Source organism: Pocillopora verrucosa, chromosome 12 (assembly GCF_036669915.1).
Source record: "Pocillopora verrucosa isolate sample1 chromosome 12, ASM3666991v2, whole genome shotgun sequence".
Lineage (NCBI taxonomy): Eukaryota > Metazoa > Cnidaria > Anthozoa > Scleractinia > Pocilloporidae > Pocillopora > Pocillopora verrucosa.
This window is the reverse complement of record NC_089323.1, coordinates 19,475,559-19,502,621: the sequence shown is the minus strand read 5'-3', so window position 1 is coordinate 19,502,621 and position 27,063 is coordinate 19,475,559. Positions and strand designations below refer to the sequence as shown.

At 36.7% G+C, this 27,063-nt stretch overlaps 2 protein-coding genes across 4 annotated transcripts; both read left to right on the top strand.

Annotated features, from left to right (window-relative positions):
- The first annotated feature begins 106 nt into the window (after window positions 1-106).
- Window positions 107-18,210, top strand: LOC136277457 (uncharacterized). Of its 3 annotated transcripts, none has more exons than XM_066159579.1 (12): window positions 107-325; window positions 3,013-3,051; window positions 4,371-4,419; window positions 4,810-6,016; window positions 6,777-7,039; window positions 7,558-7,825; window positions 8,126-8,215; window positions 8,912-9,013; window positions 9,580-9,654; window positions 10,755-10,853; window positions 11,464-15,866; window positions 16,370-18,210. In XM_066159579.1, exons 3-12 carry the CDS (start codon window positions 4,402-4,404, stop codon window positions 16,391-16,393), a joined length of 6,549 nt encoding a protein of 2,182 aa, XP_066015676.1. In that variant the 5' UTR covers window positions 107-325; window positions 3,013-3,051; window positions 4,371-4,401; the 3' UTR covers window positions 16,394-18,210. The 3 variants fall into 3 exon arrangements, with proteins under 3 accessions (XP_066015676.1, XP_066015675.1, XP_066015677.1); XM_066159578.1 differs by having other exon boundaries at window positions 11,464-15,935; XM_066159580.1 differs by lacking the exon at window positions 9,580-9,654 and having other exon boundaries at window positions 11,464-15,935.
- Window positions 18,211-19,136: 926 nt separating this feature from the next.
- Window positions 19,137-26,892, top strand: LOC131793086 (dipeptidyl peptidase 2). Its single transcript, XM_066159589.1, has 11 exons — window positions 19,137-19,553; window positions 20,300-20,436; window positions 20,530-20,693; window positions 21,190-21,328; window positions 21,928-22,015; window positions 22,811-22,869; window positions 23,944-24,234; window positions 24,879-25,035; window positions 25,751-25,815; window positions 25,910-25,980; window positions 26,467-26,892. Exons 1-11 carry the CDS (start codon window positions 19,394-19,396, stop codon window positions 26,546-26,548), a joined length of 1,413 nt encoding a protein of 470 aa, XP_066015686.1. The 5' UTR covers window positions 19,137-19,393; the 3' UTR covers window positions 26,549-26,892.
- The last annotated feature ends 171 nt before the right edge of the window (window positions 26,893-27,063 follow it).

Here is a 27,063-nt window from a genome sequence, read left to right as displayed (position 1 = left end):
CAAAACTCGTACCCCTCTAACCCCCAGAAGACGTTGTCAGGCGACTGCCCGCATCATGTGACCAAAATAATTTAGAACTACGCACGCCCATAACAATACTTTCTCTCAGAATTAATGCCGAAAGGTTATCTTCGACTGAGTTGACTTCTTGCCAGGGAGCGTTTGCGTCAATCATGGGTTGAGTTCAATATTTCTTCAGCTCGTAATCATGTCTTCAAGGGATTGGTTCACTGGAGAAGTTGTGGTCATACCTTTTAGAGGCTTTTAGCAGTGAAAACCACTGGCAATAATCAGCAACAGTTTACATGCGCGCCAGTTATCAAAGGTATTCGATTGAGGAATTACGATTTTTTTACGTTTCAGGACCTGTTCGACGCCACTTCCAGATGCGAAGATACCTTTGGTATCTTGAAATGTGTAGGTTGTTCTCAAGCAATTTATCGTGAGAAAACATACAAATTTGAAATATCAGATTCCAGCGTTCGGGAGGCCTTTCAAATGTGCTGAGGTTGCAACGTTTGCGCCGACTGGAAATTAAACTGGCATAAAGCTCTTCTTCTTTGCTAATTCAAGGTTACTTCTTCTGAAGAAGCCCATTCAATAAGGGAATTTTGTTAAACTTTCCTAAATTAATGTTTGAAAAGTGTGCGTAAAAAAATGTGCGTTTCGTCTCTGGATTTGCATTGTTCGTGCTTTCGTTGCATTGCACGTCTTTACAACTGTGAGGTGTTATAAGGGAGATGGTACCATGAAACGTGGTACCATGAATTGTGTACGTTTTCGGTCCACTTGTCCGAATAACTGACGGATTAGCCGTTGTATGTGGAACGCTTTAATTTTAAGATTGTGGAACTTCGTTCTGTTGAAATGCTAAGTAATCCGCGCACGAGAAATGTGTTTCAAGTTTAAATTTGCATCTCAATGAAGACATTTGTGTTGCTATACCCTTCCCCTGCCAAGGCGAAATGGAAGCAAGGGAACCCTCCTTTGCTTCCCTCCTGTTCCCTTGCTTGTGCTGTTTCACTTTGAGGGGGAGGGTACAGCCACATGTAGGCTAACATCTGTGGAGGATGATCTGTTCATTTAAAATATGAATTTATTTTCCATAATCAGCAGCTCACTCCTGAAGTAGAAGGCAGAGTGAATAAACTTCTGGGTTGTGTCACAAACTGTGATTGTCTCAGTGTGAAATTAGAAAGTTATATTTGGAACAATTCCAGAACAGATGTCCATGTTCAAAGTTAAATTGTACTCTTGAGCTAAACCTCTACAGAAATAACTTGTTTTTTAATATGTTTCTCAGCTGTTTGACAAGGTAACTTTTTCACAATCTTTGAGGGTTTTACAGTGTTTTCTTTTAGCTGATAAATATCTGACTTACACTACCTCACATTTCTTAGATTTTCATTTTCAAACCAAAATATCTTGAATAAAACATCATATCAAAAATTGTAATCAGATCCCTCTACAGGAATGAAAGACCCAACCTTGTTTCTAGGGTCCTTTCTCTCTTCCTGCTTTAACCCTTGAACCCCTAAGGGTGACTAACATCTAAATTCTCCTTACAATATCACCCTGAATCACACATTGAGGTCATGAGAATAAAGAAAATGACCACCATCCAAAGAAGCTCTTGATCTTTAAATAAATTCTCCTTGTTAGCACCATAAGAAATGTATAGAGAACAGTATGGAGAATATGCATACTGATGTTAGGGTGTAAAAGGTTCAGAAAGTGCCCTGGTTGCTGGTCATGTGTTGCTCAGAATTTAGGAAGGGCTCATGTGAAAAATCTTTTGTCAGTACTAACTCCATGGATAAGGCAAACATGTAAATATTTTTTGGTTCAATCATCTCATGTAATCATGCACTTTGTGACATTATTTTTGGGGTTTGATGAGAGGATGGTTTTTGTGACATTGATTATGGATGTACCTTTCTCTCAGTCATATTCAGTGTCCATTTTATGTCTTTAAGTGCATTTGCATTTCCCTATATGTCGATCTTGTTTGTAATTTTTTCACACCTTTCACATTGCTGATTCATGATTTACTTTGGAGTGAATCAGGAAACATCTGCTCTGGGGACTTGTCTGAAATCACTTGATAACTTTTTTAAATGATCCAGCCTCTATGGATGTTAGTGGCCAACCACTCCACAAATGTATATGTCTCCTAGTTTTAGAATGCTATTATGTCATCAGGTTGGTTGGTAAAAAGCAGATTCCTTGTTTCTTATTGAGCCATAACAGGCTAAAAAGGTTTCTTTTTCACCCTTTAGGGGGGTTGGGGAATTTGAATCTTGCCTGGATGGGGTGAGGAATTTGAACCAGAACTGTCAAGTCTTTCCTGCAAAATAGACATGTTTAATTTTTTAGTATGGAGGTGTTTAAAGGTATGAAGTTTTCAAAAGTGCAAATGCTTGAGGAGTTGTCAGGGGGTGGGAGGGATGTTGAAACTTTAAATTGATTAAAGCATTACTGAGGACTTTGAAAAGAAGGTTCAGTCAGTTGAAGTTTTAAAGGAGAAGTCAAGTTCATTCAGAGCATATTCTGCAGGAAATTATTAAACTTCAATTTCAAACATTTTTTGGATTTCATGACAAAAATTATTGGATCGCAAAGTATTTTTGGGTTTTCAAAATTATTGACGGATCCAACATTTCAATCAGGATTCATACTTGTTTTTTAGACTTGAAAAACTTTTAAACTACAATAAACTATGTTTTGGATTTCAAAAATATATTGGGGTTGTCTTTTATCGGCTTCAGTAGAATCCTGATCTCTGCAATTGCTTAAATTACAAGGTAGTACCTTTAAAGATCATTTCTGCAATTGAATTTCATCCACAGGTCAAAAAGAAATTTAATTCATTGAAAATCTTGATAATTTTTTCTTATCATAAACATAAATGGCTCTCTTTCCACAATCTCTGACTTTTATAACATGCCTTTCCAAATGCAGAATAGGTGATTTATTTAAACATTCTTTCTTTTATTTTCTCTATCTGTTTAGGATGTATGAAGAAGGTGGTGGTCAGATGACTTGCTATTGGTATGTTCTGATTTCATTGAAATTGTTCTTACATGTCTGTATTTGAGAGGAAATGATATCATTGTACAGTGCCTACTTTGAGGTACATTTCCAAAACCAAATTAAGGTGGTACCAAACACTAAATACAGTAAATTTTGTCTCAAATCATTAATGAAAAATTTACTGACAGATTTGCAGGAATGGCCTGAAATTGTCACATAGGATATATGATTTTTTACACATATCTGGGAAAAAACTTTTATTTTGCTCAGTGCCTTGGAATTTGTGGAATTTCATGAAATCAGGGGGTGTGTTTTGAAGGCCATTTTGGAGAAAAAACTTCTCTAAATCCAAGTTAATTTTTAGTACTACTTAAAATGGTTTGGCACATGCACAAAGATGATGGTGATAAAGATTTTCAGAGCAGTTTGCTGAGTAATATTCAATTTTGACAATTTTACAATCCCATACCTTCTCATTTGGAAGATTTCACAGACCGTGGTATACTGTGCTGTAAATGTTTCTTGCCACCAGGAACCACAAAAATATGACATGGTGTGGGAATTAGCAACTTTCAATCTAACATGGTGTGACAAAATAAAATGTGTGGTTGTTCGCTTGCTTATGGTTGCAATGCATTCCAAAAATGGGAAATATCCAAATTCGTAGAATAAAAGGGTAAAAAAATATATTTGTGTTTTCATTGCTTGGAAAGTGTAAGTAGTCAGCTACTGTAGAGCTCTTTCCTGAGTTCTATCCATGATCAGTTAGTGCTTTGTTTTTCGTTATCACATTGTTACTTAGGAAATGGATGCGTCAGAAATGTCATCTAAAGGAAATACCCCATGAACAGCAAACACCATTAGAACAGGATCTTATCTCTATTTGCTGCAAGATTTGTCCTTGGAAACAAAATTTCTAATTTTGAAAGTGGGCCGTTTTCCAATCATCACATTTTACAAATTGGCAACTTAAATGATGATCTCAAATATATGAGAAAATGAAGGCTTCCCAAAAAGGTCAAGTTAGCCTCTGCTTCTGCCTTAACCCTTTAACTCCTAGAAGTGATTAACATGTAACTTCTCCTTATCATATCCATACATTATACAGCAAAAAGTTCATGAGAATTCTCCAACTTATCAGGTTGAAGTTGTTGTCTTCATCCAACAGCAAATTCTCCAAACTAATTCACAAGGAAATGTATAGCAGCTAGAGACAAGAATTAAAAATTGGGTCTTAGGGGTTAAAGGGTTAAGTGGTCTTGACAACAATCTAAGAGGAAATAGAAAGCTTATTAAATAGACTCAGTAAACTCACATTTTGTATTGTTTTTTTCCAGCATAATTTTTCAAAATTAAAAGCTTCCTGTGATGTCAAGGCTACAAAAGGTAGTAAGAGGAATCTAAATCTTTTACAAATACAAAACTTTGATTTTGACAAAAACATTAATTTATCCCCTTATTTTTTCACCTAAATGTCTGCAATGAAACCACATGTACCAATTTCAAAGTGAGTTGAAGAGGAAGACCCTTAAAGGATAATTTTCACTTTCCTTGTAACTGTAATGGTTGTTATCAGTGTAGATTTCTGAAGCAACTTAACATTTTCCTGGTTTAACTTTGTCTCAATCTACATGTATCTGACTCTTTGGCATAGGATAAAACTCAACTGCAAGTTTACAAAAGAATTGACATTACATATCGAGTGGACATCCATTATTGTGATTTATTATTGTTTTACAGCTTATTGTCAATACCATTCTTGTTTTGTTGTTGTAGGATTCCACCATTCCCAATGTAGCCTCTAAATCACAGGAAGACCAGGAAAGTAGGACACTGAAAGTCACTTTGCTAAGTAGTGAGTGGAGATCATCAACTGATGGGGACTTGTCAACTATCAACCGAGAGCTGGCCATCCAGTTAGCTAAACACCCAAATGTGGATGTTAGTATCTTGCTTCCAAATTGCAGTGGAGAGGACAGGAGCAGTGCTGAAAGTCATAATGTGAAGCTCATTGAAGCAGATAAAACTCCTGGTTTAGAGCCAGTTCTTTGCCTGTCATCTCCGCCAAGAAACCATACAATGGACTGTGTCATTAGTCATGGAGTTCACCTTGGCCAACTAATTCCACTCCTCAAGAAAAATCCTAATTACAGTCATTGCAAATGGATTCAAGTTGTTCACTCTGCTCATGAAGAAGATGGAATGTACAAAAACATTTCAGAAGGTGAAAAAATGCAAAAAACAGAAATCCAACTCTGTAAAATGGCTGATCAAGTTATCACAATTGGACCCAAGCTGGCAGAAGTTTATGAGCGTTACCTTTGTCCAGTTAAACAAGAGGAAAATGTTTTTGACCTTACTCCAAGCATTTTCTCTGAATTTTTGGAAGTAAAGCAAGCAACTAAAGAAAGAAGAACATTCTTTATTCTTGTAATTGGAAGTGGTGACAGCTGTGAAGATTTCAATGTCAAAGGGTACGATATAGCTGCCAAAGCAATTGCTGAGTTGAAAGATGAATCTTACAAACTCAAGTTTGTCTGCGCAGCTGGAGGTAAAGGAGATATTGTAGCAGATAAGTTGCTCCACCATGGTATTAGTCGTAATCAGCTTATCATTCGTAGCTTTGATGATAGCAGAGAAGTGCTGGCTGACTTATTCTGTGAAGTGGATCTTGCAATAATGCCATCAAGGATGGAAGGTTTTGGAATAAAAGCTCTGGAAGCATTATCTGCTGGTCTGCCTGTACTTGTCAGTGGTAATTCAGGACTTGGAGAAGCTCTGAAGCAAGTGCTTTTAGGCTCACAGAGTGTGGTAGACTCTGAATATCCTAAAGACTGGGCCAGAGAAATTAAGCGTGTCCGTCAGAAAAAGAGAGAAGTGCGACTTTCAGAGTCAAGTCTTCTGCGTGAAAAGTACTTGGAGAAGTATACCTGGGAGGAGCCTTGTAAGAGTCTTGTGATAAAGATGAGGAACCTTGTCTTTGGTAAATTTACTTTAATTTAAATGTTACAGCCTTAACTTGTCTATTAACTGATAAACCAGGTATACTGGTAAAAAGTTGAATCAGCCTTGGGTCAGCTTGGACCTATGGTTACCATAATTTTTTATAGACCTGAATCAAACAATTAGTTTAAAATAGTGAATACTCAGGAAAGGTGAACTTACTTGTTATGTAATAATCTTACCTACAAGGTTAGGAACAGTGTTTCAGAGTTTTGAAATATGTACTTGGTAAAGTGCATTTGCATGGGAAATACCTTCTGTAGTTATTTTACCCAAGACATACATGTAAAGCAGGTACTGTTGAACGTTGAACAAGCATGGTCAACTTGGTTGGTGTCTTAATTTAGATTGACCTTTTTTAGATTACAAGGAATGAAGGATGAGTATAACAGGGTCAGAGTTCCATGCCAAGTCTTTTGTGTGAATGATGCTCAAAACAGGGAAACCTGTACAAAATGTCGGCTTTAAAAGCCTTTACAGAGGCCATTTTACGTTATCAACTCAGTTTATAATACTTAATTACCCTGTTATACTCTTCTTTCAATGCAGCAGCAAAGTTGCTTTAGAAACTTACCCCCTTCATTAAAATCCTCTTGTTCCCTCTGTTCCCAAATATTCAATTCTCAACCTGTGTAGTTCTTTCTGTTTTACTCTTACGTCATATGCCATGATTTTGTCAGCAACCTGTCATGTACATGTATAAGAATAAAGTAATGATCATTAAGTTGTTTTTCTTTTAGGTGGGAATGAACAAGTCATCCGTAACCTTCAACAGGGGCAAAAGAATGCCAGTAGATATAAGAACAGCAGCAACACAGACCCACTCTCAAACTTAGAGAAGATTGCTTCAGAAAAGGGCTATAAAATTTCTGACAATCAAGGGTCAGGGAATTGTATGTTCTATGCCTTGTCAGAGCAACTGGAGACTGTCAAAGGAGTAAAGATCCATCATTTTGAATTGAGGCGGTCCTTAGTTCAGTATCTAAGAGAGCACCCAAAACAGGTGAGTATATTTGGTAAAGTACATGTAATGTCTAGAACAGATACTACAAATGTATCTCCTGCTCCACATTCAAGTTAAATGTGAGCAATTATTATTAGAACATCTTCAAGGTCTTCAGTGTACATGTATGATACATGAAGTTGTAGTTGACACAATTTGAAAGGACAACTTGTCTTTGTTTCATAACAATGTCCTTCTTTTTTGTTTTAACTTATTACTATGTTTTTTTAGAACAACTGTGGCAAGCTGATGAATTTGTTTATAATCATTCATTTAGATTAATCCTTTTTTGCTATTAGAATTTTAAAGATTATATATCATGATGTTAGTTGTAAAACTTACTCAATTCAACGTATACAGGGAGTACTATTAGCCTAGTTACTAAAGAGTCTTGTATTCATCTGTGAATATTTTTGAAGGTAATACCTATTATATGAAAATATTACCATACTGAATCATTACAAGAAACTCTATTGCTATTAATATTACATGTTATCTTGTTGGACTTTCTCTTAAAGGTGGATGGAACAGATCTGTTTCATTTTGTTGATAGACACACAGCGTGGGGTGGTTACTTAACAGACATGGAACAAGATGGCACTTGGGGTGATCATGTGATTCTCTGGGCTGCAGCAAACTGTTATCAAATAGCCATTCATGTGATTAGTAGTCTTCCAGGCCATAGTGAGGTAATTATCAAGCCCGATTGTCCATTTGACCAAAGCAAGCATCTTGTGCTGGGACATGTCCATGAAATACACTACGTCAGCCTTCAACCCTTGCAAGGTATAGATCAGAACATAACACATTTAAAAATTGGCCTATCCATGAAATTTGCAAACAAGATATTTGAATTATTATATCTGAGTGCATTCTCCAAGTGTGTTTAACTCCTATACAGCTACAAGCTGTACATTTATATATGAATTATCATTTCATAAAAGCTTGCAGAACTGACTGTTTTGATTTATCTGTGATGTGAACAGACCTCTCTAACTTGTACATGTACTGTTTGTTTTGTTGATCCATTTCACTGGTCTTGTGATATTTGTGGGTTTAACTTGTGGTTTGCTTTTATTTTGAAAGGTTCCTCAAGCTATGGCTTGCCTGCTCCTGTAGCTGTGGATTATAGTCAGGGGAATCTTGGTGCACCCTTAGTAAATCTCAATTTCCAAGGTAGTCAAACCTTGCACAGAGTTAATACAGAAATTTTGTGATAATTTGTTTTTAGAATAAATTGCAGTTACTGTTAGTAATAATGACTGATAACTAGCTTTTTATCGGCTATGGCTCTGGTTAGATCTTTTGTCAAATACTACATGTAGAGTACCCTTAATGGGATTTATTTCTTAGACTTCCATGGTGAGATGAGAAAGTTCATTTACATACATATTTATTACATTTGAATGCCAATAACTCAATTCTTCAAGGGAATTGAAAATAAGGGAAAGGGTGTCTACCATTTTGTCAATTCATATAGTACATATTTTAAGTGAATTTAATTACAGAGAATTCAAGTGAAAATGGAAAACTAAAATTACAGCAGGAAACAGGCAACGTAAATGTTTTGGAGTGCCATTTATTATTTGTTTTGATGTGACACAAGTGGCTCAATGTGGTTTGAGTTATGGAGTGTAAAAATATATAGAGTATGACCTGACAGCTGGGAAACAAATTAAAGTTTCTTCAAGTTAGTGGAAAGTTCAAGTTATTGAGGATTTGAGTTACCAAGGGTAAAATTGTAGTAAATGTATGAAGGTTATCCAGGAGGGAGGTTTGAGTTAGTGATGGGTTGAGGTATCAGGATTTAACTGTATCTTACTTTAACCCCAAAGTGTCTAATTGGTACGTTTGGTATCTTACTCATATCAGGACAGAAGAGACATCTGTCTACTGAGCGTGATCAAAACTCATTTGCTGGGGCCAGTTCAACATATTGCAGAAGACTTGTTCATCAGAGAGGTCATCCTCATGGTAAGATGGGAGAGTAAATGGAATTTTTTTTTTTACAGAACAGTGAGGATGATATTGTTTAGCAGTTGGCAACTACTGTATGTTGGGAGCTTGTTAGACTATTGCAGTTTGACTGGGTTTTGTAGTCCTAGTTACTCTTTTGCTTCTTTGCCTTGCTTGCTGACACGGTAGCAGTTTGAGAAGCAATTACCAGTTAGGTATTACAGTTTTGGCCATTAAAATTTTCTTACAGCTACTCACTGAAAAGAGATATACCTTATCAACTCTTTATATTGCTTAAAGTGGTTAATACTTATAATAATGATAATAGTAATAATGATGATAACATTAATAACAATGATAATGATTATCATTATTATTATTATTATTACCAGAAAGAGTTGTTCCCATATACCCTATTGACTCTTTACATTGCTTAAAGTGGTTAAATTATCATATGATGATAGTACTAGTGATGATAATAATGATAATAATAATAATAATAATGATAATAATAATAATAATAATAATGATAATAATAATAATAATAGTTTCTTTTGGTTGTGGGTTACCTCATTTGTCATCAGGGCACAGTCAATCTCCTTCTGCTTCAGATATTGGTAGAAATGAAGACCCCATTCATTGGGAAAGTCACACTCAAAGTGAGTAGACCTGCAGAGCTGACTAATAGACCCTTTGTCTAACTGAATAACTGTTTTGGTCTGAAAAAAGTGGTCAGGTTAAACAATAGTTCAAATTTTTAACTTTTCTTTTATACCTTATGTCCTGTTTAAGAACAGACAACTGCATGGTAACCATCACATGTGTATAGTAAACACAAAAGAAGTAAACATGAGTTGGTTTGTTAGCCAGCTGGTTAATGTTACCTCAGTTGATAGAGCACTGCACCAGAATCACAGTGGTCAAGGGTCCAGCTCCTGTACAAGCTTGAATCTTTTTTTCTTAGCTTTATTTTCACTTCTGTTCATGGTTATATTTTGGAGAATTTGATACTGGATCAAAATATTTATATATTAGTACAATTGCTTGGCTGATTGTAGAGATATGCGTGCTCTGATTGCTTGAGAATTTGATCATATCTGCTTATAATTACCTCGCACAAGGGGATTATAGCAGTGTTACTAAATTTCAAAATGGCCACTCCGCCTTTTTTTGAATTTTTTTTTTTAAAAGGAAGCAATAAACGCAATAGAAGAAAATTTAATTATGAAAAGAATAAAAGATTCTAATGAGTTTGGCTTTTGGAAAAGTAAGGTTTGAAGTTTTTTCTGATTGAATTAAATAAACTTGTTAAAACTGCCTGTATATCTTGATATGAGTAATCAACACAATTGCAATAAAATATGTTCCATGATTTCTTTATTTACATAAATTAACTAATACAACATAATTTGAAGGCACCTAAGAAATCACACTAAAACAACCATTTGCCTCAGGCTCAGTGAACATTGTTGAATAACCCCCTCACCTTTGTGTAGGGTATTATTCAACAATATTCATTTCACCTCTGGTGAATAATTGTCAATTTACAGTAGTTCATAAATATCCCTGTTTGTAAATTAGCCTGTTAAGTCTTTACCTGAAACTTTGATAACAGTTGGCCCTAAAAAATCTTTTTGAGTGTTTATTACAATCATTATGATAATATTGAAAATCAATATTTTGTATTGGTACAGTGTGATAATTACCTAGGATAATTAATTTGTTAGTGTTACTTATTAACATTTTTTTCCTTTTAAAGGTTCTTTTAGTCATGGTTTATCACCTCCATTTGGGCAACAGAATCAGTGTTTAACTCCTGCCACCACCTCAATCCAACCAGAGCTTACATACCAGAGAGGTCTGTTATAGGGCTACTTACAGTTATTTCTGTGATCAATAATCAGTGATTTATGGCAATTATAGTGATTTTGCTTTATCAGGAGTTTGTAGTGTAAATCAGTAGTTCAAATAGGGCTCAGGTTTTCTCACCTGATCTAACTGTATGTTTGTTTGTCAATCTCTCTGACTTTCGCAAGAATATTACAGGATCATCTACACACTCTTGGGTTTACAATTTATTGGAATAATTGATAAACAAATTCAAACTGGTTTACCGCAGTCATGTATTTCCACCTATAGGTAATATTCCTTAAAACAGCTAATAATTACATGGACAATCAGTTTACATTGGTAACTGTTACTCCTAGATTCAAATTGTTTGCTTATCTCTGCACTAGAGTGCTTTGTCACATAGTCCTTCTCAGAGTCTCCTGGGAAGGATTCTTAAATCTTGATATTTTAAATGGCTTTTTAAAAAAACACATCATGGAGAATATCATTCTCATGCATGGTGAAGCCTTACTCTGGATTCTTGAAAGTTTTAAATGTTCTTTTAAATTTTCAAACATAGAAGGACTCCACATGCTTTTGGTAAGAATTGTTTAAAGAATTGTTTTCTTCATTTTTAGGTAACTGCCTTGGTATCGTTTGCCGACTTCTGAAAGAGGAGTACAACAGACGATCTCAGTTGAAACCACTCTTCTGGGATAGTACCATTCGGTTGCCTTTGGAAGATGTCTACACAAGATTGAAAATTTTGCGAAGAAGAAAACGAGATTTCCGGCTAGAAAACAATGAAGTGAACATGTCTGAAATTTTTAAAAATGGAGATATCATTGTGCTTGTAGAAGGGAGCCCTGGAATGGGCAAGACAACTTTTTGTCTTAAAATTGCACATGATTGGGCTAATAAGGCAACTTCAAAGGTGGATTCCTTTCCTCAATTTGAAGTAGTTTTACTTCTCAAATGCCGTGATATTCATGGAGACATAATAGAGGCCATTGATACACAACTTTTACCTGAAAGTAAGAAGAATGCAGAAGCTATCAAGAAAGAGCTTATTGATTATATTGAAGATTTCCATTTCCAAGAAAAAGTTTTAATAATTTTGGATGGTCTTGATGAGTTACCTAAGATGTCAGAAAGTTGTGTGGTTAAATTGCTTCAAAAAAAGATTTTTCCATTTTGCTATGTCTTAGCCACTTCACGCCAGGAAAGAGGAATTGTTGTGCGGAAAAAGGTGAACTTTGATATGCTTTTACAAATTGAAGGCTTTACACAAGAAGATGCTTTTAGTTATATAAGGAAGCATTTTAAGAATACAGGTCCTGAGAATGTGTCAAATGGAGAGAGGCTCATCACAGAAATGCAAACAAACTCTTTCCTTGATGCATTATGGAACAATCCACTGAATTTGTTACTCCTTTGCATTGTGTTTGAGGACCACGAGGGAGAACTGCCATCTTATCGCTCTGAACTTTACCAGATAATTGTTTGTTGCCTTTTACGAAGATATTGTGCCAAGCACAATCTGGAGGCTCCTGCTGATGACAAAGCTCTAACAAGGCACTTTGAAGACAGTTTGCTAGTTCTTGGAGAGTTAGCTTGGAGATGCTTGGAAGAAGATCGAATTTCGTTTCGTGAAAAAGAGTTGGTAGAATTTGAATCTACACATGAGAGTCTTGCAGCTCGCAAACTTGGTCTTGTGTTCAAGGAAGCCAGCTTACGGAAGATTAACCCACAGCATGAGTATTTCTTCTTTCACAAGACATTTCAAGAGTATCTGGCTGCATTTTATCTAGCACATAATATTATGCTTTTCAAACAAAAGACTGATTTTTCTGAGTTGTATCTGGAGATGTACGGACAAGTGTTCATCTTCATGTCAGGTATTCTGGGTGAGGAAGCTGATCTTCTTTTTGAACAGATTGGCAAGAAGCTTAAGGATGAAAACTGGGACTGGCACAAGTGCTCTGAGGTAGAGGCCACTTTCTTCCATGATTGTTTCAGTGAGAGTAGAAATTATGAAAAAGTGGCAATGGCTCTTTGTTCCTCTATTCCGTTTCCACAGACCATAACTATTGACTTATCAGCTACGGGAAGAACAACAGAGTGGTTCATTATTTTGAATGCCTGCACAAGTTCTTCGCAGTTACAGCTTCCTGTTCATCTAGCAATAAGAAGTGTTTTTGATGATGTTCGGGCCAATGTAAATAATGACCTACTAGCTGATTTCGTGGCATTCAACACAAGTCTACAAACGCTTTCCTTTTCCGTTAGGTTTATGATAGCGGAGATTGCAACTCTTTTGTGTAGAGTACTCAGAGTGGACTCAACTGCATACTCCTTTACTCTTGAGGTTACTTGTTCCAATATTTCCTCAGTAGAAGTTGTTGCTATCAGTGACAGCTTGGCTGCAAATAAGACCTTGACAACCATAACTTTTCAACTGCCTTGTAAGTTTTTAGAGGAATATGTTGCCATACTTGACAAGGGACTATCTGCAGATACGCCACTGACTTCCATTGTACTCAAGACTTTTGGTCCATGGATGGAAACTGAAGCAGAACTTTTAAGAAAGATTTTATTGAACAGATCACTTACATCTCAAAGCCTTGCTGTTGGTGGAAAAATGCATGATTCATTAGCAACTTCTGTTAGTGAAGGACTTGTGGCAAATTCTTCTCCCGTGAAGTCCCTTGCACTCATTTTTTGTGGAAAACTCAGCCACAGTGGTTTGAGTTTGTTAAAAGAAGGCTTTTTAGGAAACAGGTCTTTGGAGTCTCTGCAATTAAAAGTGTTTGGTGAGCTTCCTACAAATTGGGCAAATATTTGTGGGACTCTACAGTCTGCAACAAAGTCAACCACATCCTTTACAGTGTATCCAGATATTACTGGCATGGTTGGAAATTCACAGGTAGCTTTCCTTTGCCCTGTCCTGAAAGAAAACATTTCAGCTTCAAAACTACATTCAGTAACTGTCAACATTTGGGGAGAGTTAGATTGCAGTGGAGCAACTGATCTATGTAAACTCCTCATAGCTTCATCGGCTTCATGTGTCAATTTGAATATGAACGGAAGAATAACTGATAGCGTTGCTGACTGTCTTTTTAGGCATTTTAACAAACTTGACACCCTGTCTTACTTGAGTATTGACATTCGGGGGGAGGTGATGGGAGACGGAAAGAAAACTCTTCAAAGGCTATCGAGCGACCAGATATATTTTTTTGCATTTAATGTTCATTCCTTTAATTCAGGCAACAAGATTTGCAGAGAGGTTTGTTTATCTACAGATGATTCTTCACCAATTACACCGGTATTTGCCAAAGTTAAGGATGGTTGTGTAACAAAGTTTAATGTGAGCATAAACAACCCTGGCAGCATCAGTGAAGACTGGAAATGCAACCTCTTTGAGGGTTTGGCGAAAAATGAGTGTGTAACTACATTGAACCTTGTATTCAATAACATTTACTTACTTGAAAACATAGGTGGTCTGGGTGATGGTTTGGGGAAAAACACGTCATTGACTACGCTGAGCCTTACAGTCAACAATTACGGTTTCATATTAGGAGATTTGACAGATGATCTGGGTGATGGTTTGGGGAAAAACACGTCATTGACTACGCTAAGCCTTACAGTCAACAATTACAGTGAAATGAGAGGACATTTTACAGGTGTTCTGGGTGATGGTTTGGGGAAAAACACGTCATTGACTATGCTAAGCCTTACAGTCAACAATAACAGTTACATGGAAGAAGCGTGGACACGTGGACTGGGTGATGGTTTGGGGAAAAACACGTCATTGACTACGCTGAGCCTTACTGTCAACAATTACAGATGCTTTAGAGAAGTGTGGACACTTGGTCTGGGTGATGGTTTGGGGAAAAACACGTCATTGACCACGCTGAGCCTTACAGTCAACAATAACAGTTACATGGGAGAAGCGTGGACATGTGGACTGGGTGATGGTTTGGGGCAAAACACGTCATTGACTACGCTGAGCCTTACAGTCAACAATTACAGATACATTAGAAAAGAGTGGACACTTGGTCTGGGTGATGGTTTGGGGCAAAACACGTCATTGACTACGCTGAGCCTTACAGTCAACAATTACAGTTACATGGAAGAAGTGTGGACACTTGGTCTGGGTGATGGTTTGGGGAAAAACACATCATTGACCACGCTGAGCCTTACAGTCAACAATAACAGTTACATGGGAGAAGCGTGGACACGTGGACTGGGTGATGGTTTGGGGCAAAACACGTCATTGACTACGCTGAGCCTTACAGTCAACAATTACAGATACATTAGAAAAGAGTGGACACTTGGTCTGGGTGATGGTTTGGGGCAAAACACGTCATTGACTACGCTGAGCCTTACAGTCAACAATTACAGTTACATGGGAGAAGTGTGGACACTTGGTCTGGGTGATGGTTTGGGGAAAAACACGTCATTGACTACGCTAAGCCTTACAGTCAACAATTACAGTGAAATGAGAGGACATTTTACAGGTGTTCTGGGTGATGGTTTGGGGAAAAACACGTCATTGACTACGCTGAGCCTTACAGTCAACAATTACAGTGAAATGAGAGGAGAGTGGACAGGTGGTCTAGGTGATGGTTTGGGGAAAAACACGTCATTGACTACGCTGAGCCTTACAGTCAACAATTACAGTGAAATGAGAGGAGAGTGGACAGGTGGTCTAGGTGATGGTTTGGGGAAAAACACGTCATTGACTACGCTGAGCCTTACAGTCAACAATTACAGTGAAATGAGAGGAGAGTGGACAGGTGGTCTAGGTGATGGTTTGGGGAAAAACACGTCATTGACTACGCTGAGCCTTACAGTCAACAATTACAGTGAAATTAGAGGAGAGTGGACATGTATTCTGGCTGATGGTCTGGCAAAGAACACATCAGTTGTTACCCTGAACCTTAAACTCAGTAACTGGAATAACTTGTATGAAGACTGGGTACATGGACTGGTTGATGCTTTGGTAACAAAGATGTCATCAACTGCAATTAGCCTTGAAGTAAATATCTTTGGTGAAGGAAATGAAAAGAGTGAAAGTATTTTAGCTAGAGACATTTGGTAGATCAGTGTAAGTAGTTGATTCCATTTTGATAAATTAGTGGAGAGAGCTCATTCAGATGTAAGAAGCAGGTGTAAAACCCAAGGTCTATACATGGCCAAAGGGTGTGAACGAAGGCCCGTAGGGCCTGAGCCCCTAGGGGGGTCTGGGGGCATGCTCCCCCAGAAAATTTTTTAAAAATTAGACCCTCGGAAATGCACTCTGAGGCTCATTTTTTTAACTCTCTCAATCAAAAAGTAATGAAAATAAAATAGGGCAAAAACAATTATTAGACATTGTTATGAAATTAGCAAAGAACATGGTGTTAAGTGTCAAGTGGTTTTGCCTTGTCTCAAAGTTGACAAGTTGTCATTTTTGTGGAATTCTGCATTGGCGGGTGTGAATTGATAATTGGCAACTGAGTCTAACTGCTTGTTCTATTACATCTTTTGCTTTTGATACAGGGGCCCATTGATGGAAATTTGTAACAAGGAGTCAAGCATGTCATCTTTCAATGAATTTTGAAGCCTTGTCTTAATCCACTTCAAATCGCTTGCACCGCTTTCTGGCCAGGCATTAGTCACAGACAGGCTCTGGGCTACAGCAGACAACTTCACCAGGTTTGGAAACATTACTTTGAGTAATGAAATGCTGCATATCTTGGTTAGCAACCACTCAGTCAGAGTATTCCCTGGCTGTGGCAATCCTGTGCAATGAACTTGAGGTGTTCTTACTCAGACTTAAGAGCTTCAACCTCTACCTAATCTGTGGCACCAATATGGTCTCCAAGTGTGGCTATATGGTTCACCCCGTAGCTCTTGAAATCAGTGGCTTCCTTTGCAGGGAGACATTGCAATGAAAGATTGAAATGGCTTGAACAAGTGGCAGGGAAGGGAATCTTGTTGATATGTTCTCTTTTAACCTTGCCATGTAGGTTGTAATTACATCACATTTCTTGAAAGAAGGAACTTAACGCAAGCCCCTTTTCTGTGACAAATACTGTTGAGCTCTCCCAATAGTAGGATAGTAGATATCTGTTAAAATCAAAATGCTTAACTACAAAGCCTGGAAAAAGGAAGAAAAAGGACTGTGGACTGCCTATACTTTTTTTTCATTAACTTTAGTCAATTTTCTAGGATTGAAAAGTAAGAAAAATTCAACTGATACTTCATTTATTTCATAGCACAGTGGTAATCAGTATCAGAGAAAAACACCCAGGCTTTGTGTGCTAAGCATACTTCACCTCATTTTGCTGATTTGATAAAATAGGAAATGCCTAGTCTAGTACCCAAACCTTTCATGGCCAAGTGGCTGTACAATTCAGTTAGAGGAGAGACTTTGAGAAAGACCTTCCTGTCTTAATTGACTCATCTTTTAGAAAGAAAGGTGTAATAGTTACTGCTATTTACTAAATGTCTTGTTACATGCACTCAGGTATCCAGTGAGTGTCATGTGCTTGGTTGAAACTCAGGTTGAAGATACACTTGTATTAATGGTGTTTGATTGTTCTTGCACTGATATTCATGATGTGATCTCTATACTCATGTTAGGTCACAAACTAAAGATCATGTTTCATTTAAGATGGTTAAAAGAGAATTTTAACTGAAGACCCTTTTTATGAAATACATTTTCTATTTCAGTTGTTAATGTTTAGTGCAGATGAATTTTAATCAACATATGTAGTCAAGAAAAACAGTAAGAAAAGAAATTTCTCAAGCATTTTACAGCTGTATGTTGAAACTGCAAAGTTTTAGGTTAGATTGACCAAGGCTACACAGTTAAGTGAATTATTTGTTTCCATCTTTTCAATGGAACAATGCAAACATATTTTTAACCTTTTTACTCTCAAGATCAAGATATTGTATTGATATTGTAAAGAGAAATTGCATTTTGGTCTCTTCTCGGACTTGAAGGGTTAAGATAAGACCTTGTTTTCTTGTTACATATGATAATAGGTAAGACATCCTTTGGTAGATTTTTGTGGGGTATTCTTAACTCATTGCAGTCTGGCTCCTTTTCCACACTATCACAGTGTGACTTGTTGCAAAATATAGATAATTTGGCCACTTAAAATTCTGACCTTATGTTTTGACATTTGAGTTTCAAATCAGTAGACCTCTAGATTTTGTAAATAATTTCATTTTGTCTTGAAGAAGAAAAGTTACAGTTTTGCAACTTTTATCTATGGCTTGCAGCTCCACTGCTCACACACTTTGAGGGTACAAAGGAGGGTTCAATTTCCCTATATTCATTACATTTCATATCATTAAAGTTCTTTTTAGAAATGAAGTACTTTTTTAACAACTGTGGTTGTAGTTCTTGGATCTCTAGCTTCAAACTTTATTGTTAACCATATCTGGAAACATGTTCTGCCCATAAGTTGAGAGGGGCTGGGTTTTTATGATATTCTTAAAATATTAGTGATAAAGAATTTTGAAATTGGAAGGGAAGAGAAGGGTTGGTCTTTCTAAGCCATGTGATTTCATAAGTTCCTCCCTTTTTAGGAGGGATATCAGCTCAGAGTCTTAAATGTTAAATGGTGAACATGCCTCAATAAGTTGTCAGGAATCTCTTTTGCTTCAGTGAAACCAACCCTCAAAAATGGCTATTTGATGGTAAAATACATGTTCAGAAAAATTCATTCCTTTTTTTCAACTTTTTTTTCTCCTGATGTGAAAACATTTTGACAATAAGTGGTACAGAATGTGCAATTATTTCATTTTTCTTTGGTTTTCTCTTCTAACTCCAAGACTGCGTTTTTTTCATTTCTTTCTTTATTTCTTTCTCTCTTTCCTTTTTTTTTTTTTGATTGGGTAACATCTTATCAATTGTCAAATATCAAAAATGGTTGTGGGGGACCTATGGGAAGGTGGGAAGGAAACTGATCCTGGTTGCTTGATTTAACAGCGATAACCACATAGAAGATTCAAAGTTTTCAATTGTTTAGCGGAGTGATTATAGGGACTGAAGCACGAGACTGCCTTGTATAGGGTTAGTACTACCTGTTTTCACCTTGGGTTTGTTTCACACGTGAATGAGTTCATGTGATCAATAAAGCAAGCTGGGGTGGAAGGGATGGGGAAGGAGTGCTGAGGTAGGGTTGGATATCTGACCCACAGACAATCAGAAATTCTGGATAAAATTTCTTTGGCAGCCTCATTAGTCCCGTAACGCCCCCCCACTCCCCCCCCCCCCCTTTCCCCATCCTGCCACTCCACCTTACTCCTAAAAAAGTGGAGTAAGCAATTGTTACAGTATTTCTTTCAAGTTTTAACCAGTAGAAAAAGCGCTGGAATAGAGAATATTCTCCTTCGACAACTAGGATACTTCTCCGATGTAATAATTAAATGATCCGCCGTGTTACTGTGATGTTTTATCGGTCTTCGTAACGTGACAGGTTGAATGGTCACGCGGACTCGGACATTCTTCAAGGCCAGTTAGCTTGTCACAAGACCCTCACGTGTAGGTTTATCTTTAATAACTCAAAGATGGCTGGCTGCTCGGAGTTTCTTCTTGTGGTTTCCTCTCTTTTTGTCCTTGTGGGGGCTACAGTTCCTTACAAGACAGCTTATTTAGAGCAAGATCTCGATCATTTCAACTTCGTTCAAGCCAATAAGGTCACGTTTAAACAGCGATATCTCTATACAGGTAAGGCGCTCACCATAATTTCTGACACGGATGGAACTTTGGAGGTGAAGCTGCACGATGTTGTTCATTTTGTCGCAGAGCCTGGTTAAATTTTATCTCTCCTTCTTAAAGCTTTCTTAAGTATATTTCTGAAGTTCACTTTCTGTGAGATTACGTAAGTTTTTGGAACGATTAATCACCACTCTCCCCTATGGATTTAAAGTGCTTGGCCCAGTTGAATTTTAGAAATATGCAATGCTTCTGAGAATATCTAAGCTGAGTTCTTGAAGCAGAGTCATTTAATTTAAAGCGGTACAGAAGTGATGGAAGTTCAATTAGAAGCATTAAAGCTTTAACGACCCCCTCCCCTCCCCAGGGCCAAAGGATTCGTTGTTAAATGGACGTTGTAACCAAGTCACATTTTAGTTTTCTGACTGCTGTTGGGGTTTTTTTTTTAAGAAGGGGGCATCCATGAAATACCATTTCAATCTGCACCTGATTTCACTAACCTTCAGCCTATATTCTTGTGGTTGTGCTTATTGGCTCGTAAAGAAAGAGAAAAAACAAGCAATCGTTGAAGTAAAGAAAAGAAATGAGCAGCTGTACCCATCCCTCCATAGTTCTCACTTTATCTTTCATATGCCTGGAAGTACCAGCCTTGAAACTTCTCTTCAAGTTCATATGAGGATTTATACAACTTGTGACAGCATGAAAAGCTTTTCAGTGTTAATCATTTGTTAAACTTAGTGCTGAATGTTTTTTCACAGATCAATACTGGGATGAAAAAGGACCGATTTTCTTTTACACTGGCAATGAAGGACCAATAACTGGTTTCTGGGAAAACTCAGGCTTTGTTTTTGAAGCAGCTCAGAAGTTCAATGCTTTGGTTATTTTTGGTGAACATGTGAGTACACAAGGATACTTTGTGTGAATGTTCAATGTTTGATCCTCTGATTTCTAGCTATAATTTGTTGTACTCTGTCTTCACCCTTTTTAGAGGTACTATGGAGATTCCCTTCCATTTGGTTCATCCTCGTTTGATCATGATAAAGTTGGTTACCTTTCAATGGAGCAAGCCCTTGCAGACTATGCTGTCCTAGTGACTGATCTTAAGATTCAGTTTAAAGCCACAGAGAGTAAGGTTGTTGCTTTTGGTGGCAGGTACATTGAAATAACTTAACAAAGAAAAGTTACAGCAATTAAGATCACCTTCACAGAAACTACGACATTAATATAATTGTTATAATTTGGTTTCCAAGTAACTTGTCAATGTCTAAGACTGTGAAGAGCTTTGACCAATTATTGACTTTCTTTCCTTTTTTTTTTTTGACTTTCAAAAGACATCTTAGCAAGGAGTCTAAACTCTTTTCCAATAACAAGATTCCAGTCTGTTTCCATACAAAATTTGAATATCTGAACGCTTCCGGGATGAGTACAAATTCCAAATTATTTTGAATTGTGTCAGAGGATGAGTAAATATTGAAAATAAATTATATGCTGACAAACGATCAGCACCATAAATGTGATATTTTTTAATGTGCACACAAAGGAAATATAGGTCCTGATTGGAGACCAAGAAGAGTGATTGAACTGAGACTTGTTACATTTAGTTTAAGAAATATCCTGTATCATTAATTTGTCCTTGATTGGTTTTCAGTTATGGTGGAATGCTGAGTGCTTACATGAGGTTTAAATATCCTAATGTGATAGATGTTGCCTTGGCAGCCAGTGCTCCAATTTACATGACCACTTTCCGTGGAAGTGAAAGAGACTTTTTCTTCACTGCAGTGACAGAGGTAATGGTAATTTTTTTATTTTTGACATTTCTATTTTTTCAGGTTTATCTCTTGTTCAGGTTGATAATTAGTCGCCCTCTCCATAACATCAGGGAAACAATTAATTCACTAAACATTTAACTTCCATGAGTGACCAAAACAAAATGTCTCCTTACAATATTAATACAATATCAAGTAGACAAGTGATAAGACTGAAGAAAAATATCAAAGAGGAGACTATCAGTTGGTCCAACATGAAATTCTCCAAAGTAACATCATAAGAATTGTATAGCTTATAGTAAGGAGAATTGATAATGAGATCTGGGAGTTAAAGGGTCAGGATTTGTCAATAGTAAAAGATTTGAGAGAGTCACAGTAATTTTTCTCCTTTCTGAGAAATGTAATGGAGGACATTATGAAAAAACAAGTTGTTATTAGATTCAATTCTAGACATTATTGCTCCTATTGGATGATATCTAAAATATCTGTTTGTTTTTAATGATATCAACAAAAGAAAAACTCTCAACAATAACTGCAAAATTATTGCAACATGGCCAGACTTTTGTTTCTATGTCTATATTGTTGATTTTAGTAATATAATTATGTCATTTATTTCCAAGGACTTTTTAAATGCTGATGCCAATTGTCCAGGTTATGTTATTACAGCTTTTGAAATGATTGAGATGCTGAAAAATCAAGGTGCAGAAGGTAAAATGAATCAGAGTTATCTGTAGGAAATCCATGGAGTTGCTTAACCCTCAAAATCTAATGTACAATATAAAAACCCGAAAATAGGTTATATCAAATGTGTTATCCTAATATTAAACTCTCTTAACAATTTAAAAGAAAATGAGTAGGAACTCCAAGGGAGAAATCTTGAAAATTAAGGGGTTTACATCTTTTACTGCATTTAAGTTGAAAACATGGAATGTTGGTATTAGGTAAGGGACTGGGGAACAGGTAATACTCCCATTGTGAGGGATGAGTGTGCCGCATTATTGCAGGAGGAAATTGCCTCATTACTGTGTCATCCTCTTTTCCTTAACCCTTTAACCCCTAAGAGTGATCAGCTTATAATTTCTCCTTACAATTATATCACCCCTGAATCAAACATTAAGGTCACAGGAATCAAGGAAATGATCACCTAATTATAAAGCTCTTGATTTTTCAACAAATTCTCCTTGTTAGTGCTTCAGGAAATGTATAGAGAACTGTATGGAGAATATTCTTACTAATGTTAGGGTGTAAAGGGTTAGTATTAAGGAGTACATTAAGTAAGTGAATCAGACTCTTTTTGAACAAGCTGTCTGAGTGAGTGACTTTCATTTATATGGGCAAATATGACAAGGGGCTGGTTACATCCTACATTATGGCATGTACAAATGACAGTTCATGATGTTCTTGATGTTCTATACTTGGAGATCAATAATTCTCTGTGATTGAAACTGGTGTGGAGTTCTATTTCAGTTTGAATTTATTTGAAATTCTTTCTTCATTTTATAGGACTTGCTGAACTCTCAAAAATATTTAAACTCTGCAAACCACTTAAGTCAACAGAACAGGTAAGGATTATTTGGTCATCACTCAAAAACTATGATATCACTTGTCACAGGAAGTAGGATTTTATTATTACATTGTAACTATCTGTTAGCCTATTTACTACATCATTGCTATAATAATAAAGTATTATCGTATGTCTCTCAATGTGATCACTTATGATGTAGATCAGAATGTTTTGACTGCATACTGCTAGTCTTCATCAGGTGATAAGGTCGACTGGTTTCAGGTCTTTTTATAAAGCAGGATGCTCTACTGTATTTGGTTGGTTTTTTCCACTTCTATGATTGGCGGGTTTTGATCCTTGATGTTTGTGAGTTGTTCCCTTGGTGGTCTGCTGTCATATGGCTCTCTGGTTGTGCTTTTTTTTTTTGTTTTGTTTTGTTTTTTCTTTTTATAATGGGCATCCACGCTTCAGGATTTTGTATTCCACTGTCCCTGTTGACATCGTTTGGGTAAGGTCTTAGATGAATTGTCTCTTTGACCCTTTGAGTGTACCAGTGAGGATCACAATCAATCAACTTAACCTCATTCTAAAGCAGTTGGTGTCTGATGTTGTTGGCGTGCTCTGAAACAGCAGAGGTCTGGGCACAGGCTGGTCGGATATCTTGGTCATGCTCCTAGACTAGTGCTACTTTACTCCTCTCACTTAGCTTATGTTTCCCCTCCCTCTCTCACCCAGTTACTCTTCCATTTCTTCCTGATAACTCTCAGTCTGGTGTCACACATGGCTAATTTTGTGAGTTTGAGCAAGTGGCTTGAGTTTGTGCTTGATTTTTGTTTAAAATTTTACCTGAAAAACAGAATTTAGGGCTTTCTTGTAGATGTGCCTTTGCTGAATTCCAGCATTGTTGTTATTGTTGCCGTTTATTATCATTATTAGTAATAGTAGGTAGTAGTAGTAGTAGTAGTAGTACTATTTTTATCATTATTATTATTATTATTATTTAATTTTAATTAATGTTATAATTATTATCATTGGTGCTCAACTGTCTTCCTAAATCTTGCTGTATGTCTTCCCTTCTGACCCTCATCCATATATTGTTTCACCAATTATTTATTTTTTGTTTTCATTTTAGATCCCTCACATGTTAGGCTGGATTCGCAATTCTTTCACAACCCTAGCCATGGGTGATTATCCTTACCCAACAGACTTCCTGGCTCCACTTCCTGGGCATCCTGTGAACTTGGCATGTAAAATGATGGCAAGTGCATTATCCAAGGTTGAAGGCCTTGCTGAGGTCACAGCATTAGTCTACAATGGCACTAATGGTACACTGACTTGTCTGGATCCAGATACAGAGTACATTGAATGTGCAGACCCCACTGGGTGTGGCCTGGGTCCAGACAGCCTTGCATGGGACTATCAGGTATTGGGTTGCATATCCTGCTTGTCCACAGTTCTAATTTCTCTTTACAATCCATCCCTTGAATCAAATGTTTAAGGTAGGAGAATAAAGGAAATGATCAGCAACTAATGAAGTTCTTGATGGTTTTACAAATTCTCCTTCTTAGAACCTAGGAAATGTATAGAGAACAGTATGGAGAATATGCATAATGATGTTAGGGTGTACAGGGTTAACTATGGTTTCCATGGGATATAGGAACTAGTTAGGATCATTGGCTAAGTATTATGTGTGCTGTGCTCCATCTCTAAAGCTGCCAGTTTAAACTCTGATGGAATCACTGTGTTGTGTAAGATGCTTCATCAGGATCTCTTTCTGTTCAGGGATGCAAGGGTACTTTCTGAGAAACCAGATGAAATCATAATTGGATATGCATGTAAAGAATGGCTGGCTTATGAGCTGACATGACCTTACCAGATTTTTTAAGTGATTATTCCATGTGAAGTTTCCTTCTCAAATCACTTTCTATAAAGAATGAACCTTTCTTGCCTGCTCATGTTCAGGAAACAAATGGCACATATAATCCAAGCTTTGCCTGTCCACTGAACTATTCAAGAATTTTGTTTGTTTCAATTTGTCAAAATAAGATTTATATTTCATCTTTTCAGGCTTGTGCTGAGCTCACTCTTCCAGCTGGTTCTAACAACAAGACAGACATGTTTCCGCCTCTGCCATGGACTCCAGAAATGATATCCACATACTGCCAGAAAAAATGGGGTGTGATACCTCAACCTAACTGGGCACCCATACAGTTATGGGGGAAAGGTTGGTTTCCTTGAGACATTGAAATACATATTAAGAGATCTTGTTAGATTGAAAAGGAAGAATTTTATTAAGGCAGGCACTAAAAACAGGGTAAGACTTGACCATTCCCTTTGCCACTTCATCTGGACGGGATGTTAAATGATTGCTGTTGACTCTCCCTGACATGATTTCCTTTGTAAGCTCAACTGCCACCCAAAAGCACTCCTGGTAGGAATGAGTGTGAATCAATTGTTGTGCACAGCATGTGATTGTGATGCTGAGCAGGGCTTGATTGAATCAGACCTTGTGATCTTGACTCTATCATGCTAAGCATTGGGTGACACAATTGTTTCAAATCCCATTCCCATAGATCCACCCCTTTTCCTTTCTGAATGGCAGCAATATCAGTATTTGATTTTAAAAGTGATCCAGAATTTTTGTCAAAATTAAAACACCTGGAAAAAGTCCAGAATGTGCGATGACTAATCAGATGAGACTTGAAAACAAATCTTAAAACTAGGATTCCTGTCTGTATTGAAAATTTCTCATGCTTGATGTATTTATTTTCCTTGATACAATAGTATTTCACACTTATTTCAGTGACCACAGTTTTCTGAGTTTCTTGGTTAGTGTTTAAGTCACTGTGAACTCTTCCTTATTCTAGTTTTATGGTCAGAGAAGTCCTAATTGTAGTGCAAGAATAAAAGACATTTTATTGTATTAAATGGTTTTTCAGATATATCTTCATCTTCTAATATTATTTTTTCCAATGGTGACCTGGATCCATGGAGACCTGGTGGGGTAAGTTAATGGTTTTTGAAAAGCTCTTGTTGCTTCCATTATTGATGGAATCATAGATGATTGTTGGATTTAAAATGTATTGATTGTATTTTAGGTGTTAGAAGATGTCTCACCAACACTGGTAGCACTTCTGGTCAAAGGTGGAGCTCACCATCTTGATCTGAGGTATGTTTTAACTTTTTCAGTGACCAGATTGATCAATATGAAAATTCTCCATGCATTTTTCTTATAGAGGTTAAGCCAGGCAGGTAATGAGAATAAAGAAAATTGTCAGCTATGAGTTACCTCCTGATAGAAGGTCAATGTCTCTACTCTAGCCAATATCTAAACATATGATGATGTTTGAGGGAATTTTATCTGAGATCTTGGAGCACATTGGGTGGTAAATTCCTATTTGGAGATTTCCTTCATTCTTCCTGATGTGCAACCTTCATTTTTAAATTTGTTTGTTTTTGGAATTTATTATTAGTTTATTATTAGGTTTTTTCCTGAAGGATAAACTTTTATCAGTGATTCCTGATCTCCTTTGGTAGATTGCTATGTAGGTTTAAAAGAAAAGCATCTGCTTCAAGCTGGTTTTCACAATGTTCTCTGATAATTATTACAAGTTCAGTTTTATTAATTATTGATGTATATAATTTTGATATTCAGAGCTTCCAATCCACTGGACCCTCCAGCAGTGACACAAGCACGAAAACAAGAACTGGAGCTAATCCAAAAATTCTTACATTAGAGCAATATTATAACTCAATGGACAATAACTACAGTTTTCTTAATAATGTTTTTCTTATGCATCAATTCAATTATAATAACCAGACCTGTCTTATTTTGTGATGTATAAAAGAAATAGCATTTCAAAGAAAAGTCAATTTATGGTGCACAACTTCAAATAAAATTTACATGGAGCATCGAAACATGCTAATTACGAATTAGACCTTATGAAGGAATTTGAATTTTAATGATTTCAAGCAATAACCATAGACTCGACATGAGACTTGGATGAGATTCAAAAGCCTTGTGTTGGTTTAATGCTGTTGATGAGTGTCTTTTTTAGAACAATAAACTTTTTGATAATAATATCTACATTTTCTCGTTTTTGTGTACGCGTTTTTGTTTGTTTTAATCCAATAATCAGCCCTATTATAATGATGTTTCAGTGGTCTCGGTGACGTGACAGGTCGAATGATTCGTCACCCAAGTCACGCAATCTAAAGGTTAGCTTGTTACAAAGCTCGTACTCCTCTAACC